General features: G+C 39.6%; 3 protein-coding genes across 8 annotated transcripts in view; all 3 read left to right on the plus strand.

Annotated features, from left to right (window-relative positions):
• adcy1b (adenylate cyclase 1b) overlaps positions 1-8,604 on the plus strand; it is a 60,572-nt gene extending 51,968 nt beyond the window's left edge. The window contains exons 15-20 of the mRNA XM_084410412.1: positions 1,611-1,727; positions 1,808-1,954; positions 2,049-2,147; positions 2,231-2,345; positions 3,051-3,175; positions 5,999-8,604. Coding sequence (XP_084266538.1) covers positions 1,611-1,727; positions 1,808-1,954; positions 2,049-2,147; positions 2,231-2,345; positions 3,051-3,175; positions 5,999-6,337 — 942 coding nt within the window. The 3' untranslated portion in view covers positions 6,338-8,604. The remainder of the gene's footprint in view (positions 1-1,610; positions 1,728-1,807; positions 1,955-2,048; positions 2,148-2,230; positions 2,346-3,050; positions 3,176-5,998) is intronic.
• Positions 8,605-14,139: 5,535 nt separating this feature from the next.
• LOC311292723 (uncharacterized protein) lies at positions 14,140-16,991 on the plus strand. 6 transcript variants are annotated; one of them, XM_084412512.1, is made up of 4 exons: positions 14,661-14,741; positions 15,301-15,379; positions 15,971-16,192; positions 16,605-16,984. In XM_084412512.1, exons 3-4 carry the CDS (start codon positions 15,995-15,997, stop codon positions 16,680-16,682), a joined length of 276 nt encoding a protein of 91 aa, XP_084268638.1. In that variant the 5' UTR covers positions 14,661-14,741; positions 15,301-15,379; positions 15,971-15,994; the 3' UTR covers positions 16,683-16,984. The 6 variants fall into 6 exon arrangements, with proteins under 6 accessions (XP_084268636.1, XP_084268635.1, XP_084268637.1 ...); XM_084412510.1 differs by lacking the exon at positions 15,301-15,379 and having other exon boundaries at positions 14,140-14,665; XM_084412509.1 differs by lacking the exon at positions 15,301-15,379 and having other exon boundaries at positions 14,589-14,741; positions 16,605-16,991.
• A 555-nt stretch (positions 16,992-17,546) lies between these two features.
• igfbp1b (insulin-like growth factor binding protein 1b) lies at positions 17,547-19,706 on the plus strand. Its single transcript, XM_084411778.1, has 4 exons — positions 17,547-17,950; positions 18,039-18,181; positions 18,868-18,996; positions 19,082-19,706. Exons 1-4 carry the CDS (start codon positions 17,614-17,616, stop codon positions 19,205-19,207), a joined length of 735 nt encoding a protein of 244 aa, XP_084267904.1. The 5' UTR covers positions 17,547-17,613; the 3' UTR covers positions 19,208-19,706.
• Positions 19,707-20,067: the final 361 nt, after the last annotated feature.

The following is a 20,067-nucleotide window of genomic DNA, read 5'->3' on the forward strand; positions in this document are numbered from 1 at the left end:
TTGTCTTATCTCCTGTGGAACACAGCAGGGAGGGACATGGTGATGGAAAAATATGAGATAGGAGAATTATTATTATTATTTTTAAATTAAATAAGTTCTCTTGGCAAAAGTATTGTGGGTAACACCTTATTTCGATATTCCACTCTGAGTTTTGAAATTAATGGCCCTAAGTTTACATTTTTTATAAAAAAAAAAAATATTTATAAAAGATGCTGTGAAAGAACATTAACAGCATTTTTTCCCCATTGGGTTTTATGTAAGTGTTTTTTTATTTTTTTTGGGAAACCGCACCGAGACCGCATTTTTATCAACCCTAACCTAACAGCACAGCAGTCTACTGATACTCTAATGAGAGTTAGTGAACATGCAGTTGCAAAGTTACTTGAGCGCCACCAGAGGTCTCTTTCCCTGAGTTTTGACATTGCACCTGTATTGCATCAGGCTAATGACCGGTGACCTATTTTAAGGTCTTGCCTCGCAAACATCTCTTATTGTTTTGGATTATTATTTGGACTGGATTTACCTGTGCTTGACCTTACATGTGTATTGGACTTGATTTTCCCTTATTTGGATTATTTGGGCTTTTTGCCTGTTTTCACGTTTGCTCTGATGGATCCCCTTGGACTGATGTCTGATAGTGATGGGAGAAACAAAGCTTTTCAAACCTTCGAATCAATTGAACCAATTGCTTTGCAAAATGATTCACTTTTTCGAAGTGTTCAAAGCGACACACGCTGGGCAGAACAGTGTAAATGCATAAAACAGCTTCTACAAACCCATTACAAATGTCAAGTGAAAGTATAACCTATCAGATGCAATTAATGAGTCATCTAATACTATTAAATATTAAGTGTCTGTATAATATAGATTATTTTATAGATTTTCAGGGCTTGTTTTGTTTGTTCTATGGATGGCTCAGCTAAACAGAGACTATTAACTACTATTATTTCTTTTAATTATACAAATACCCAATTAAAACATCTACAAATGTATAAATATGATCAGAGATCAGGTAAAACCCACAAACACTTGTTCAGTCTCAGTGAATCTGCATGATTCATGGGTTCACAGAGATCATCGCCCCCCAGTGGTGAACCAGTGACATTTCCAAACGTTTGGAAACAGTTATGACATAATGAAGCCTCGTTTACTGAAATCACGTGACTTTGACAGTTTAATACCGAACCACTGATTAACAATAAAAGATTCGTAAATAATTTTTGTGTTTAGTTGCAAAAGCACTGAGATGTAGTTTTTCCTCCCACCTCATATTATTTCCTGCAAGTGAACGAAACGTTTCTCAGGAACGCAGAAGTTCAACCCCCATCATGTAAATATAATGTTCTCTGAACGAACTGAAACAAGTAACATTTAAAAAATGTTAGAAGAACATCCAACTAAAACGTTTCAGAAAAAAAAAATGCTCCATGAATGATGTATAAATAATGCTTTTGTGCGAACATTTAGAGAACATTATTAAAGACCAGATACCTTTGAACGTTCTATTAATGTTACAGGAAGAACGTTTGTTCATATCTTTGACAGAACGTTCCCTGTCCGCTGGGATTATCCCACTGAACGTGTGTGTGTGTGTGTGTGTGTGTGTTCAGGCCGAGGAGGAGAGAGACGGCATGGAGAAAGTCAAGCTGGACAACAAGAGGATTCTCTTCAACCTGCTGCCCGCTCACGTGGCACAACACTTCCTTCTGTCCAACCCCAGAAACATGGTGAGAGGCCTTCAAATCAATGTCACGAGCACACTAATGTAAGAGATCGCTGAGCTGACTGTCTGCTTCTCGTGTGGCAGGATCTTTACTACCAGTCCTATGCTCAGGTGGGAGTGCTGTTTGCCTCCATTCCCAACTTCAACGACTTCTACATCGAGCTGGATGGAAACAACATGGGCGTCGAGTGCCTGCGACTGCTCAACGAGATCATTGCTGACTTCGACGAGGTCATTCTCCTACTTTTACAGGACACCGTCAAACATTCCTGTGATCATGCTGGCACTCCTGATCTATTCAAGGCCTGTTTCCCCTGTTTTGCAGCTCATGGACAAAGAGTGCTACAAGGACATCGAGAAGATCAAGACCATCGGCAGCACATACATGGCAGCGGTGGGGCTGGTGCCCACCATCGGGACCAAGGTCACTAAACCAGACGCATATTTAAACATGCAGAAATACCTACAGAACATCTGTGAACATTATTTGTTTTTTCTCCTTCATAGGCAAAGAAATCCAGTGTTGCCCACTTGAGCACCATAGCAGACTATGCCATTGAAATGTTTGACGTTCTTGATGAAATCAACTATCAGTCATATAATGACTTTGTCTTGAGAGTGGGTAAGCTTTGATCAACCTTTACTGCTGTGTTCGCCTCAGTCCCTCCGCCAAATCTGCACTTTTCCTACCATTTGTGAAGAGAAGCAAGAATTACATTTTAGAATATACCTCTTTTGAAATATGTGAGAAAAAAATGACAATCATTTCCTCTCCCTCATGTTGTGCACGTACAAAGCTTTCAGTGCTTTATTTTGCGTTCAGTGAAGGTCAGTGTGGTTTGTGTTTGCTGTTCTGGACACCACTGACTTTCATTGTGTGAGCAAAAACTGTTGAAACATTAAACATTTAATAAACGAGGTTTGGAATGACATTTTCTATCATGAACTGATGTAAAACATGTCAAATGTACAGTATAACTTCAATGCAATACAAGTTGCTTTGGATAAAAGGATCTGGCGATTGCATAAATGAGAAAGTAATGACAGAATGTTAATTTGTAAAAACTAACTCTTTAAATATTTAAATCATATAAAAATATTGAAAATATTGAATAAAGTTTTACTATACTTCTTCTACAATACTATTAAAGACACGGCAATGCAACAACCTCAAAATCAAAACCTAATTTCTGGAATCATATTTTGGGACATTATCTATCATTATTTATTTATCAATCATTTGTTCAAGTGCCCTCATGTCCCCGTTGTCAGGTAATGCAGACGCGGTTGAGGATGTGTTCTGATGTTTGATTCTCTGAATGCGCAGGTATTAACGTGGGTCCAGTGGTAGCGGGGGTGATCGGGGCTCGACGGCCACAGTATGACATCTGGGGGAACACGGTGAACGTGGCCAGCCGAATGGACAGCACTGGGGTCCCGGGGAAGATCCAGGTACTCGTATGTGCCAGACACGGTGATGCATGTGATTTATGTCTTTATGGAGGAATTGCACAACAAACATGTTCAGGTCGCATGTCAAATTTAAAGAAAAAAAACACACATTTTGCATAAAGAAAGTAAGACCTACTTTTAGGATCCTTAACATTTTATACAAAAAAATCATTTTTACTCATCCCTTTTCTTTTACAAAATGTCTACAGGCTGAAATGGAAAGTTTGTCATTTTAAACTTTTACATTTTTTTTTTATCAAATCATGTACACTGCAAAAAAAATCATTTTTTAATAAATATTTTTGTCTTGTTTCCAGGTCAAATACCTACAAATTCTTAAATCAAGAAGCATTTACTAGATAAGTAAAATGACATAAGAAATTATATCTTGTTTTCTAAAAAAAATAAATAAAAAAAAACTAAATTTCGTGAGTTTTTGCTTAAAACAAGAATTATTTTTCCTACCCCATTGGCAGATAATTTTGCTAAAACAAGCTAAATGATCTGGAAATTATCAAATGGAAAAGAAAAATAATCTTAATTCAAATGGAAAACAAGATTATTTTTCTTACCACATTGGCAGATCATTTTGCTTGTTTTAGGCAAAAAAAACTCACTTTTAGTGATTTGGACTGGAGACAAGACCAACATACTAAGTTAGAAAAGCATCTTTTTGCAGTGAATTAGGCAATTTGAACTGTAAAGTTGTTTAAATCTGCATTTTTAGTCATTTTATGGTTCGGATGTTATCATAGACATTGCCCTACCCAGACACACAGTATTCATTTTATTTGTGCAGGTCTTTAAAAGCCTTAAATTTGATAAATAAATAAAAACCTGCAGTTACAGTTCATTTGTGACATTATTTTCATAGCAATAAACTATTAGTGTAATGCAAATAAAATATTTTTTTTATAAAATGTCTTTATTTTTAATGTTAGCATTGTCACAAACTGCTTTAAGTCTAGGGTTGAAGATCCAAAGGCAGATTTATTGGGACAATCCAGAATCGTAATCCATACAACAGGCAAAAGGTCAAAGAAATGGGCAAACAATCCAAATGAGCAGTAGGGCAGAAAACACAGGCAATAGGTCAGTCCAGAAAACAGGCAGAGAATCAAAAAACTAGTCATTGCGTCTGTCACGTGACAGATGAACCAAGACTCGGAAGGTAAAGTAAATTATTTATGTTCCCTGTGAATTATCTTTGGCTGAATTATAATGATTTCTTAATTCAAAATATGATCAAGGTTGCGCAGGTGTGTTCAGGGAATTTGGCTGTTAAAAGTATAACATTTAAAGCCACTTAAATGAACAAAAGACTTAAATAAAGATTTGTTCATTTTGATGAACGAGAGAGTCAGTAAAATGATCTGAACTTCCCATCACTACAAAAAAGTCTGATGCCCCCCCCCCCCCCCCCCCCCCCCACGTTATTAAAGCTGCGACAGCAAAAAGTGCATGATGTTCCACACTTCATTTTTTCTGTTAATTTAGTGCATCATCCGGGTATTTAAAGTGCACTTTTTCTTTTTGTAATTTTCAGTGTGAACACACTACTCACACTATTTATACTTAAAAACATCATAGAATGGACTAGTTGCACGTGGCCGCCATTTTGAATTTCGGATCAGCGAGTGTACGCGTAGACACTTCCGGTTTCGCATTACGCCCGGTGCAGGGAGCCGGAGAAAGCCGAAAATGATCTTTTATAGTTGTTTATAGAATCAATTATCACTTAAAATACTACTAAGATCCATATTACTATCACAGGAGCCAATGGCAATTAAATGCACGGATGCATAGTCAGAATGAAATACAACTGTTCACGAACAGAAGATTGTATTTGACTCATGCTGCATACGCAATGACAATTATGCCTACTGTAAATATAGAGTTACAACTACGATTAGAGTTGTTTGCATAAAATGCACCGTGAACATTCACATGTTTGCCCTGTGATAGGCTACAACTGATCTCTGTTAATACTATTTTCTCAATTCTGAGCATATATTTTTATTTACTTGCATCAATCGCTCGATCAATATTATCATCACATATTTTACATTTACATTTTTAACTGTAGGTACCACAAACAATTTAACATGGGTAAGTTTGTGTATATTTTACACGTAGTACAATACTGTATATGTGCTGCTTAAAAACACCAGACAGATAATGATTCATGATCTTTACTCATCTCACTTGCACAAAATAAATGCAGTAATAGAAAGCACAGAAACGCACAGGAGAAATACACTGAAAATTATATGCATTTAAACATTTGGTCGGGTTGAATTCCTCCCTCCGGATCTCCTGTATCCACTCAGCCCGTACCGCAGCGGCAACGGGGAATGCATGAAAGCTGACTTAACTGTTGTAACGTGACGAACTGGTACATAACGGCACACAACGATGAAGTGCTGAGGCTGTCACCCTCTGAAAGGCAAGTCGCCTCTCTTGAATCCTAAAAACACTCATTGTGAAAAAATATCTCTGTGGTAATGGAAGTCGGTCGCTGTTGTCTCTCGCTCTCGCTGTCAGATCACAGGAAGTACTGGCCCACACACTCAAGTTCGAACGTCAACGGTCGCCGTGCACGGAGCGAATAGTGCATACATATACAAATTGGGACGCACCTTTAGCGCTGCTTAATGAGTCATAATATTAAATAATGTCACTGCAAACATCTTCAAGGTCCTGAATTGATTTTTCTGCATGCAAAATAACTGTGGACGAGGAACATACTGTACATCTTTACACACGCACGCAGATATAAATACGCATGTACGTATATTGATTTGAACATAAATGCTCCTCCAGGTGACGGATGACGTCTACCGTCAGCTTCAGACCGACTATGATCTGGTGTGCCGTGGCAATGTCAGCGTGAAGGGCAAAGGTCAGATGCTCACGTACTTCCTGGAGGGCAAAGCGCAGGACGCCGGCATCAGAGCGCCCCATCACACCAGCGGCCTGGAGCGCAGGGTCCACGCCATCGCCCGCAGCAGCAGCACGCAGACCAAGGCGGACAGCAACTCGTCCGTGGCCTCGGGCTTCGCGGCCAGGCTCGGCATGAGCAGCACTGCGGGGACGCACGCTCACAGCTCCAATGTGCCTTCAGTCGGAGAAGAGGAGGAGACCAAAGAGGAGGAGGTGTAGGAACCACGTCTGCAGGTGGACAGAATCAGCCGTGTCTTCCCTTTATACCCAATAATACATTCTGAGAACGTTTTGCTAACGTTATTTCCCTTATAGTTCAAAATGTCCATTTTTGAAAAATGTTTTAAAAACATTATTTATTTATTTTTCGTGGTCATGCGAATGTTAATGGGTCGATCCGTTTGATCATTTTGCAAACATTATGGGAACGTTACTTTTAACTGTTCTCTGAACGTTCTGAAAATAGCAGTAACATTTAAAAAACGTTAGACGAACGTCCAACTAAACGTTTCAGGTAAAAAAACGTTCCATGAACGATGTATAAATAACGAACGTTATTAAAGACCAGATAACTTTGAAGGAACGTTCTGTAAACGTTACTGGAAGAACGTTTGTTGGTAACTCTGAGAGAACCTCGCCAGAACGTTCCCTGTTCGCTAAGCATTACGATTCTCATCTGACAGACTGATTTACCTTTTCATTACACATTCCTGCCCTTGCTCACTTCACGCTCTTTTAAAGACTTCTCACCATCACATCACTTCCTCCTGGAGAAGTTCAGGTGCCGTCCTGCATTGCTTTCCCACTCAAGTCATTGAAGCAAATGGGTTGTGAATGTCCACGGTCTTTGAAACATGAAGGATTCTGTGGCGCTGCGGAAACGTTCAAAGCCTCAAGTGATCTTTTGCAAGGCGTCATTTTTTTATGCATCCTAAGCCAACATCTTATATGAACTGTACATACTAGATGTTCTTACAGTTAGAGTTTGTGCATTATTTTGTATGAAACTCTCCAGTGCATTTGAATGAATGTGATAGTGTGTGCATGAGACACATTTATACCAGATAGACGGCAATAGAACAAGCACACGCTCTGCATCCAAACACACAGTGCACTGGGTTTTGTTTTTTAATTCATTTTCTCTTCATCACATGCTTCACATTTTTCTAAAGGTTGATTCTGCTTACAACACTGGAGGAATACAAACCAGAGCTCTCCAATGTTAATAACACATTTATAGCTGCACTCTGATTTAATAATAATACAATACAGATATTTCTGATGCTTCCAAAGCCTTACATCAGGATACAGAGAGTTTATATGTAAAGTACGCATTGTTTCAAAGCAGTGTGTGTTTATAGAACAAGAGAAATCAGGGAGTTTAATAGCAGTCTAAAGAAAGCTTCATCATCTTCATCATCATCATCATCGGCTGCAGTCACACTGACAGACTGTTCTAACACTATAAACTACAATATGACATTTATATTCATACAGTTGGGTCCAAAAAGTCTGATGCAATATTGAAAAGACTTCATTTTTTTTATCATTTAATTTTAGTTTTCATTACAAATTCTGTTATCAGTGTAGAAATGAAGATGCATGCGTCAGTCTTTCAGCAGCTCTGAATAAAGAAACTTAAAACTTTCCTTTTCTCTCCAGGTTTAAACTGTATTTCGAGTCCCAGATCGTCAGACCTTTGGACCCCACTGTATATAAACAGTGATATAGTGTGTGATTAGCAGGGACAAACCTCAACATGCTGAATATGTGCCAATTTTATGAAATCTTAATCTGAAGTGTTAATGATTGGACACGATTCTGTCATCAGCATTCACTTTAATAATGTCAACAGCTCTGTTAAAAGACTGAAGCTATTAGATACTATACGTTTTCTACAGTATTCGGATTGTTACCGTGGTGTTTACCTGAGAGCGGCAGATGCTTTGATGGGAATGAGGTCAGATAGAGAGGTCTATGGGGACACAAGGGTGCAGTGAACATCTGTTGACATGGAGGTCAACAACCTGTCCATGACGAGCGCTGTCTCTCACACACACGCACACACACGCACACACACACACACACACACACACACACTATAGATCTCTGTCGACTGGTGCGTGTTTACAAGCACAAAACCCATTCTCAGATTCTGTACATTTATGAGACTGTTTGTGAGTCATTGAAGAAGGAGAAACAATGATTCTGTCAATATTTCTATGGCAAATGTCTATTTTCATGCTGATGTTTTTGAGTCATGACGCTTTTCTTCAGGGTATGAATCGCTCTTTCAAATGCATCTCTGTACTGTCGATACAGTATTCTTGCCTTATTTGATGCTTGCGGTGGTTGAAGTCGTTTGCCTTTTAGCTCTGATATACAGAAGTGTATTTTGTAAATACAGCGATGTATGATATACTGTCCTTTGTACAGTGTAAACCTCAGCAATATAAGATTTTGTAATAAAGAGAGTATTGAAGTACAACGACTGTGTTTTCCTGTTTGATGGCCATGAGACGTGTCATGTTATGGATCTCCTGTTTGTGTTCTTTGTGCTTTTGTGTTGTAGTCTGTTAGTTTGTAGTTTTGCTTTGTTTCCCCTTGATTGTTTGCTGGTGTGTCTTGTCAGTCTTATTACTCGTGTGTATAAGCCCTCGTGTTTCCTCTGTGTTTCTGCTTCTGTGATGGTTTGTTTAGTTCTGTTTTCCATGTTTGATATCTTTTGGTCATTATTATAAACATATATATCTGCATTTGTATCCTCTCTTCCTTGTTGTCCGAGTTCACATAAGCATGACAAGCTCAAACCCCTTTACACACTCCAGCTGTCATATAAATTCATACTCGCTGTCGTACATGCCTTACATTTACCTGGCCTTTATTTGTATGATTTTAAATGAGATGCAGTGATTCATTATGGGATTTTCTTCTGACTCAAGTCATTGTGACTCATCCGTCCACATTCATAATGAGAACATGATCACAGTAAATGGATTCACTGGGATGTTGCAGATATTTAATTAGATTCTAGATGCATTATTAGATTTGGCACAAACCGTACAGTTTTCACTGTTGCAGAGTGGATTGTGTTTGTTGCTCCGTATAGCTTTGTTTTAATCTCTATTCCCTATCTTTCCTTGCTGTTTATATTGATTAGTATAACTTAATCATCACACTATATCTGATATTATCTAATATTTATCTGTCACATTAACCTTACATTGCTAGCTCGTTATCGCTGACACAACGTGCAAACATTTTGCTAGCCCTAGCCTGTTAACCTGGTATCCGTACATGCCGTCTTTTTTCTCTTGCGCCATCAAACAACTGTGGTGAGTAGGATCAGTCAACAAACACGGTGAGTCATGACTTCTCCTGTTATTGTCACTTACACTGCCTGCCACATGTATAGCATAGCCTTCTCTGTCAGCACTGAGGGCTTCACATGTGATAAATGCAGGGAGATAGTCAGGCTGACGGAGAAGATTTCAGAACTAGAGACACACATCCAAGCTTTAATCGAGGAGAGTAAGAGTGCAAGGGCTTTAGATACTGCTCTGGATGCGACTAGCTTAGTGAACTCTGTACATGGTTCGGTTCCGGCCGCAGAGCCCGTGCAGCAGGGCAACTGGGTGACGATGAGGCGCTGTAGTCGCGGGACAAAACACCGCTGTTCCGTTCCAATTACAACTTCAAATAGTTTCTACCCACTCAGTAAAACACCCACTGTGAATCCTGTTGAATGTTATTGGCGATTCTATTACACGGAACGTGAAAATAGAGACACCAGCCATCACAGTCACATGTTTGCCAGGAGCCAGAGTGCCTGACATCAAAGCAAATTTAAAAAAAGCTGGCTAATGCTAATCGTAAATTCTCTAAGATTATTATTCACGTCGGCGCTAATGATATTTGACTTGAACTCGCAAGTACGATGTCAGGCACTGTAATTTGCTCTGGCCCCCTTCCTGTTCGCTGGAGTGATGAGATGGTTAGTAGACTATGCTCACTCAATGGCTGGCTGTCTACTAGACAATTGTCTGGTTCATAGACAATTGGAAAAGTTTTTGGGGCAGACCTGACCTGTTGAAAAGAGATGGTATTCATCCCTCCTGGGATGGTGCTGCTCTTCTCTCTAGTAATAATGCACACAGGCTTGTTTATACTTTCGCCTGGCTCCGCAGCGTGAGCCTCCCCAAACGGATGAGGCATTTATACTCTACGCGCATGCCGTTGTACTATTCTTTGAAACGACAGGGGGCGACTTGAGTAATTGTCCTCTAAACCATCAGGAATTCAGTGGTGAGAAGAAGAAAGGTTTACAAGTGGCAATGTTTACTCTAGTACACCACCACCAATACCACACTACAAACAAATCGTGTAAAATCCAGTAAACCCTGAGATTATAACTTGTGACATTGAGAACAAAATATGGATATGAGAACATGCATGTACACAACTAAATTAACAATCTCTTAAATATTTTCTAAATTTCACTAAATATTTAATTAAGTTTTGTGAACATTTTTATTAAACAAGGACCTTTATGTTAATTAAAAGGGCTTATTATGCTATTGTATGCTCATTTTGTAAATATAAGCAACTAATTTAGATGTGCAAACTAGGTGCCGGTGTGATGAGACACGCTCGGCTAGATTCGCCTCGAAGTCGTTCAGCAACAAGCGGAATGGGGCCTTGCACACGACTGCCGGTGACGTCATTTTTGCCGCGCGCAGCTTCACGCTTGTGCGATCACAGCGAGTATAAACCTAGCTTTAGGGTTGAACCTTGACAAACTGGGGCCCAGGTCAGAAAGCAGACAGACTGGCTAAACCGACCGTCTGCTAGCTGTCTCACGTCATAGTAGTCAGATAAGTCCCAACACATAGAGACTCTTTCACCTAGATATCATCACATAGAGACTGTGTCTGTTCCCTGAATCAGTGAAAACAAAAAACTCTCAAACCCATTTCAGTTTAAAAATGTAATTTATGTTCAACAGATAAAAAACATATAATACAGATGAACAAATGATAAAGCTTGGGTTGCTGAATATTCGATCCCTTACTTCAAAAGCACTTATTGTAAATTATATGATTACAGATCATAGATGTGCTGTGTTTGACAGAAACCTGGCTAAAACCTAACGATTACATTACTTTAAATGAGTCCACCCCCCAAGATTACTATTATAAACATGAACCTCGTCTGAAAGGCAAAGGGGGAGGTGTTGCTGTAATTTATATCTTCAGAATTACTGAGGTCTCTAGTTTCAAATATAATTCTTTTGAAGTGTTGGTGCTTAATGTAACACTATCTAGTGTAAATGATAAATCACGTTTGAGATGTGTGCTGGCTACTGTATACAGGCCACCAGGGCACCATACAGACTTTATCAAATAATTTGCTGACTTTCTATCAGAGTTAGTATTGGCTGCAGATAAAGTCATAATTGTTGGTGATTTTAAGATCCATGTAGATAATAAAAAAGATGCATTGGGATTGGCATTTAGAGACATTCTGAACTCTATTGGAGTTAGACAACACGTGTCAGGACCTACTCAATGTTGTAATCATACTTTAGATAGAATCTTGTCACATGGAATAAATGTTGATGACGTTGAAATTTTGCAGCAGAGCGATGACATCTCAGATCATTATCTAGTCTTGTGTAAACTTCATTTAGCCAAGGCTGCAAAGCCGACTCCGTGTTACAAATATGTGAGACCTATCACTTCTGCCACTAAAGATTGCTTTATTAATGATCTTTCTGATCAGTTTCATCATCTCAGCATCCCAGATAGCTTAGAAGAACTCGAAATTCCGACAAACTTTTAACTCTCTCTTTTCCAGCACTTTAGACACAGTTGCTCCATTGCGCTTAAAGAAGATTAAAGAAAATAGTCTACTGCCGTGTTATAACGAGCACACTCTCGTTAAGGCCCTTAAGAGAGCAGCCAGAAAACAAAACTAGACATTTTTCACATTTCGTGGAAAAAGAGCAAGATTGCGTAAAGAAAGGCCTTAAAAACTATATACTATATATCTTCTGATATAAGATCTGCTTAAGAGCTGCTGTGAAGCTGAGGACTCGTGTTTTATTTCGATAATTCAAAGTACCAAACAATAGTCGCGCTCACACAAACTCAAACACAGTTCACACGCAGCTCTCCCGAGTATTCAGCATCCACACGAGTCCTCAGCTTCTCTCTCTCCTTGCTTCCTGTTTCCAGGTGGCTTTTATCTGCTCCCTTCACGACAATTATCGAACGAGACACAGGTTTATGTCATTTTGTACTTGACCCACTTACGTACCGCTCATCTCCTGTCTCTCTCTCTCCCGTTGCAGACCTCGCTGAACCACGCCCCCCTCGCCACATCCATATTAGCCCGGTTCTGTCAACACTGCACTGGCTCCCTATTAAACATCGTATACATTTTTTAATATTGCTGATTACTTACAAAGCACTAAATGGTTTAGCTCCCCAGTACTTGAGCGAGCTCTTAACGCATTATAGTCCTTCACGTCTATTGCGATCTCAAAATTCTGGCCAGTTGATAATACCTAGAATATCAAAATCAACTGCTGGCGGTAGATCCTTCTCCTATTTAGCACCAAAACTTTGGAACAGTCTTCCTAACATTGTCCGGGAAGCAGACACACTCTGTCAGTTCAAAGCTAGACTAAAAATACATCTCTTTGACCTAGCATTCACATAACACATTCTAGACTTCTATAATTCAATGTTAGGCTGCATAGATTAGGTCAGCCGGAACTGGGAACACTTCCCATAAATCCTCATGAACTCGTTACATCATAAGAAGAATGGCATCTACGCTAATATTAGTCTCTCTGTTTATCCCGAGGTTTACCGTAGTCTGCCGGATCCAGGCTGTATTCAGATCCGATGGTGGACCTGCGCCTGGACACGACGACAACGCAGCCCTAAAGTGTCAAGCAGAGATTGTGTCAACTAGACTCTTCCTCCTCGGCCTCCTCCCCTTCCCTTTCCCCCTGTACAGATGACAATGTTATCAAAATGATTCCCGTTCACATGGATCCGTGGAAACGACTAAAAACACTATATTATGCAGGCCAGACAAGTAATTTGGCGATGTCACTTTGTAAAGAAAGACTATGCACCCGCATTCAAATGCACATGCCTATAGACTAAACTTGTAATATGTGAATGCTGTCACTGTTTTCACAGATTCATGTTTTTGACATTTACACAGAGGTGTATTGTGGTATAATGGTATTGTTTTCAAAACTTGCACTTTGAACCCTATTTCAAAGTTTGAGTTCTCAGGCCACCAAAGCTGTGTAAATGAACGGCCAGAGCGCATGAAAAGTTTTCTGTTTTCAGTTGAAAACAGCCCCTTAGTTAATACCAAATTATTTTACAATGGAAATGAATAAATCAAAAACGTACTTAAACTGGACAATATAACTTTATTCTAGAGCTGCTGTAAAGCCAAAACAATCTCTGTTCATTCAATTTCCTGTTATCACTGTAAAGCTGTTTTGAAACAGTCTGCAAAAAGCGCTTTATAAATGAAGATGACCTGACTTAAATAAACAAGAGGAAAAGGCTGTTTATGAATCTATCATTTATAAAAAAAAAATCTAAAGAACCGTTCACACCAAGGATGATAACTATAAGATATAGTTCTAAAAATCATTCTCAATGTTAAAGGGTCATGAAACCCCAAAACACATTTTTGTAGATGAGAACAGATGAGGTTGCACATCACTGAAAACTTTTTTTTGCGTTTTCCCGAGCAATTTCGTTGTTGAAAAGCAAAGTCGAGGCAATGTCAGTGAATGTGCAGAAGCGCCTCTTCAGAGTGTGTGATTGGTTGCAGGCACGATTCTACGTCAGCTGGCCCCGAGGTACTCTCTGCATTTATTCATGAGAAAGAGCTCGTTCAATCTAATCACTGCGCTGGATTACTCATGAGATCATCGCATCACAGCGGAGAATTCAATAACATGCTCCGCGCACATGAGAGTGGTTTCTGCGCAGAAGCAGTAAACAGTTTAACAACGTTTTACCACGTGGATCAGATACAGACCGGAGCGAGCGCGTTTCAATTTTTTATGGACATGTTTCATATAGCTACTCTAGTGCTCTGAACATGAACCAGCGCCGCTTATGCGCACGTCTTCTTCAAATGAAATATATAGGACTAGGAGCTATAACGATAACGGCACAGAGAAACGATATTGTTGCAATCACTTTCATGTTTTATCCAGCTGATGAACGATAAAAACACTGACAACCAATCAGAATCCATCCATCTTTAAAGAGCGTGAGCATTTAAAGTGATAAACAGTGTGCTTAGAATAAACGGAAAGATTTCGTCTGCTGGTATGGGCGCCAATATAGTTTTCCATACAGTTATCTATATATTTATCATTGTTGGTGTGAACAGGCCTTAATACTGTGCAGTTTCTTCTGTCATTGGAGAATGGCTTGTTAACCTGCACAGGTGAGCTCAATCATCAGCTGACCTCAGGAGGGATCCGTGTGTTTGTGGCAGGTGAGACAGGTAACCGGTGAGACAGGTAACCGACGGGACACTGGTGAAGGATCTGTGCGGCTCACACACAGTTACAGTAAGAATAACTGAGAAGTGTATGTCAGGGTTAATCGTTTTCACAAACATCACAATACAAGCTTAATGCTGCTTTACGATGGTAAAACTGAGGTTAGGCTAAAGCACTGTTGCTGATGGAAAGAAAAGTCTCTCTGTATATTATCTGTTAGTTCAACTGTTTCTCCTAGACAGAACTAAGATTAAAAGAAGAGCAAACGGGTCAATGACTTGTAAGACGACAAAGGAAAATATTTTCTTTTTACTGTGCCAAGTTCTTAAATGCATTGTTTGTGTTCATGATAGCTTCATGTGCTTTCAAAATATTTTATTTTCAAGAAAAGTTTAGATTTATTATCATTAGTGACTTTTTGAAGAGTTGCACCACAAGGCATTTTACAGTCTGAAGCGAACGAACATTGCCCAGGCATGAAGCTCAAATCATCTGATAATTAAAGTCTCACACAATTCTCTCTATGATTGCAGTTCATGTGTTATTTTCTGTGTTTCTGCAGGTGCAGCACATAACTTTGAATAATTAATATCCAATATTAATAAGCAATTTTGTTATTGTTTTCTAGCTCAAACAGTAGAGCGTTGGTGCTTGCAACGCCAAGGTCGTGGGTTCGATTCCCAGGGAAAACAAGAACTGATAAGAATGTAATGTGTACCATGAACTGCAATTTAAGTCACTGTGGATAAAAGCGTCTGCCAAATGCATAAATGTAAATGTGTGACATAATAATGTAAGATTATGTCATCACAGCTAACAAAGAGATGTTTCAAGAGCTTTTTGCTAACTATATTCTGAAAAATTCTAAACATTAAATTCTGAAAAAGTTATTACTGAATGTTCAAAACATCCATTTTTTTTATAATTCTTAGTTATCCGAATATTAAGGGAACATTCCATTTCATCACGTTTAGACATTATGGGAACGTTACTTTTGAATGTTCCCTAAATGTCCTGAAACAAGTAGTAATATTTAAAAAAATGTTACGGGACCTAAAATGTTTCAGAAGAAAAAAACATTCCATGAACTAATAATAATAATGTTTTTGTGCTAACGTTTTGAGAACATTACTAAAGATTACTCTATCAATTTTACGGGAAGAATGTTTGTTCATAACATTGGGAGAACCTTGCCACAACGTTAGACAAAGTTCTGAGAACATTCCCTGTTAGCTGGGAAACATTATTTTCAGGAAATGTATTTTTAATTCTTTCTTTTTTCTTCATTCTGATCTAAGGACAGTCGCTTCCCACTGGAGTTCATGAGTTCCCTGCACACCATCTCAGAGCATGCGGAGCCGGACGAGTCTCTGGAGCTCGACTCTGGAGTTCGGCGTAAATGTCTGACCAGTAAAGAGCGCCAGGCGCAGACAAGACTGACGACTGCACCGACTGCTCCAGACCCAACGAGCCTGTCACCGTCTGAGCCCGCGGATCGTCCGGTCCTGCACAGGTCTAAGGTGACTTTACAACTAGTGTTCATATAGCAACACACTTACCATAGTTTCAAGAGCACTGAGGTTTCTACAGTAGGTTAAAGCGGTCATGGTAAATCAAAATGTCCTTGATATTTACACATACAAAAAAACATACTTTAAAGCTAACTCCCTAGTTTAAAATATGAGATTTTTTTTTTCCACCCTTGTGAAACGGCCGGATTTAAATTGCCATAGTTGGCATGAAACCGAAGTTGTGCTGGACATGCACCATCAGCCCTACTTTAGGCACAACATAAAATATGATATCTGAAATCAGCCAATTAATAAGTGAAAGCATAAATCCTATTGAGGGAATATTGCAGACTCTGTTGAGCGTGAAGAACCTAGTTTCCAGATGACACGGATGTGCTCAAACTGAGGTGTGTTTCTGCAGGGGAATCTGCCGCAGTGGCTGGTGAATCTGATGCGTGACATCGAGGAGGCCACGACACATGAGCTCACCGTCGAATAAAGAGACGCCCTGCTTTACAATAGGGAATTCTTTTGTCATTTGTCATTCTTTGGGTATTTTTCTTGCTAGTTAGCAAAGTTTAATTTTCCTTCTCCGGTCCACTGTTTTCGTTCTTCTTGCACAATCTATGGGTGAAATGTGTGTGTGTGGGTGGGATGTAAATGATTTGCTCATGGTGTGTGTGTGCGTATAGGCACCCATGAGCCTACAGTGATCCTGAAGAACATCAACCTGACAAACAACACTTGAACTCATGTGCTCGTCATTTAAGGCTTACTGGAATAAACTAAAATGTTCAAGCCATGTTTTAAACCTGTAGTGTCTGTTGTCTTCAAACTAGTTTGACCTATTGGTTGAGCTCCTGCAAGAGATCTTGTGATGTCCAAAGTTGGACTAATACTACACTAGGATCTGTTAATTACTGTGCGGCACCTCATGACAAACATGTTATGATTGCTGAAGAGCTCACAGTAACCCGTCCTGTTATGCAACGGCCTCATGACCTTGTTTTTGTGACCTAACTCAAACTGTGTTGGTCAAAAACACGTCTTTGAGATGTGCTCACATAAGTGTTATTGTGTAATGGGCAAAGTAGTGGACTGAATCTGTTATATGAATAATGCATAGTAAACAGCAGCATAATGAGCCTGTAATTGGTGGAGCGGGGCACAAATTGTGTCAATCCGTATTGCGGAGGAATGGGTTCAGCACACTTCGTTCTAGAGTAAATATTGACATCTACGCAACCGGAGTAAACCTATGCTGAAAAAAACAGCAGCATTAATACAGATGACGAGTGTGTCAATGATTAACTGCTCTTAGGTCATCATGTCACAGCATAAAAACACGGCGCACATCCCCAGAGAACCAGATCTGACACACACAGCTGCAGATATTAGTTTCAGTGCGGCACGCAGCTTGTTGTTCTGCTATGAGAGGTCCGTGTGTATTTGTAATGTTGGTGAGCGTCCTGGTCCGTCCGGCGGATCTTTCCCCCGTGGTCGGGCCTGAACCCATCCGCTGCGCTCCATGCTCACCGGAGCAGCTCGCCGCCTGTCCCGCCGTGTCCCCGGACTGTCCCGAGGTCCTGCGAGAGCCGGGCTGTGGATGCTGCTCGTCCTGCGCGCTGAAGACGGGAGACTCCTGTGGCGTCTACACGGCTCACTGCGGCACCGGCTTGCGGTGCGTCCCGAGGCCCGGCGACCCGCGGCCGCTCCACGCTTTGACCCGCGGCCAAGCCGTCTGCACCGAGCACGAGCCGACGGAAGGTACGTTTCAGTGAACACCTGCTTTCCAGAGCCCAGGTCAGTTTTCACTGGAGAGAAACTCATGTCTGTGTCTAAATTGCCTTTCTAGAGGACACGGACATCACGTCTGATCAGGGCTCGCTGCAGTACCTGCTGGGACTCAACAGGCCACTCGACCCGCAGGACGCGGCCGAGGCACAGGAGAGCATCAAGGCCAAAGTCAACGCCATCCGAAAGAAACTGATCCAACAGGTACTGAACCGAGCGCCAACCATTACATTTACAAGACATTTACTGGCTGAAGCCATTGAGTTTCTACACATTTAAAACAGTTTGCTTTGTATTTGAGAGAACATTTCGACCAAAAGATTTATTTATTTGATTGCATATAAAATTTCCATCTACTTGGATTACACCGTTTTAACATAAACCAACTAATAAAATGTGATACATTTTTGTTAGTCATAAAAAAATGTAATGGGTAAGATTTTGCATCTTTTTTAACAAATAAAGTAATCATATTTTCAAAATGCATTTATTCAAATGGCTTTGAGTCAGATCATTCTCTTCATTGACTAAACAAATGTATTCAGTTAAAAGGTATGAACACTGTTTAAATAGGGCTAGCTGTGGACCAAGCCATATTTAGTCATTTAAAATATATGAGATTGAAACAAATTTGATTTATTGATGATAAATATATAAACCTGGTTACCAGAAATCTAACCCGTTGACGGACAAATATGCATCAAATTAATTGTATTACTTTGTTAAAACTTTGTAATCCAAATGAGTGAAAATTTCACATGCAATTTAAATCCTCAAATCTTACATTTTTTTTAGGCCTGATTTGGTTTGTCGTTCCCAAGCTTGTATTTTTGGATGAACCACCCCGTTTACTGTTGAATGTTTCTGTGATGCTTCTTTCGCTGGTCTAGGGTCCGTGTCACACTGAGCTTCACGCCTCTCTGGACGTCATCGCACAATCACAGCAGACGTTAGGAGAGAAGTTCACAAGCTTTTACCTCCCCAACTGTGATAAGCATGGATTCTACAAGGCCAAACAGGTATCTTTTCTTCTCTATCCTAATGACATCTGACCCTACAGAGGCACGCTAGCCCTAAAATGCTCTTGTTTTCTCTCTCGGTCAGTGTGACACGTCTCTCGTCGGCCAGCCTCCACACTGCTGGTGTGTGTCGTCCTGGAGTGGAAAGAGAATCTCCGGCACTGATGGTTTAGCGGCTGATTCCCAGTGTCATCAGGAGCTCATGCACTGAAGCCTTCACTAGAGGACCATACCCTTAACTTATGTTTCCTTCCATACCATATCAACACCTATTTATTCTTATGTATAGCTCTTACATGGTCTTAATATTTATTAACTAGTTTTATATTAGCTAGTATTATAAGTTGGTCATATGACAAGTCTGTAATTCTGCCTCAGTCTTTGTTCACTGTGGTTTAATTCATTATAACCATGTTTGCACAGCAAGTATCCAGGATTATCTTGTTGGACACTGTAAGCATATAGTCTGTAAACCGTTTTAGCCTGTAAGACCGTTTATATTATGTAAGCTAAATTTTAATGGTTTTATTTCATTTCACTATGTATTTAAAACAGATGTCTACCTCACATTAGACACAACGTCTTTATGGACTCCCTGAATATTTAATGTGCTGCTGTATTTATTCTGAAACTATTGTTTTATTGTATATACATGTAATATACTGTATATTTCCTCAAAAGTTTGGTTCAATAAAATGTTAGAGATTGTACAGATTGCACAGAACTGTTCTGTAAAAACACTTTGGGCTGAGAATGTTTAGTGTCATTTCTATATTGTTTATTGTTGTTGTATAATCTGGATAACACTGATTATTGAGATTCAGGACAAAAAACCTTATTTACCTGCAAATAGTTTTTAAAATATAAACATTCCCACTCTGAATTTAAGCCAAGATGATCTGATTAAATATGCAATACTAATATACTTCAGGTGAAATCGAAGAACAAACTGGTGTGACGTAATTTTGAACAAAATCAGGCCAAACTAAGTTCATTTGGAGTTTCTTGAGTTCAGAAGAGTTTACTCATGCAAAGTTTTTAAGGGTTAGTCTGTGGTGATGATGTAATAGG

This window comes from Rutilus rutilus (assembly GCF_951802725.1).
Source record: "Rutilus rutilus genome assembly, chromosome: 6".
Lineage (NCBI taxonomy): Eukaryota > Metazoa > Chordata > Actinopteri > Cypriniformes > Leuciscidae > Rutilus > Rutilus rutilus.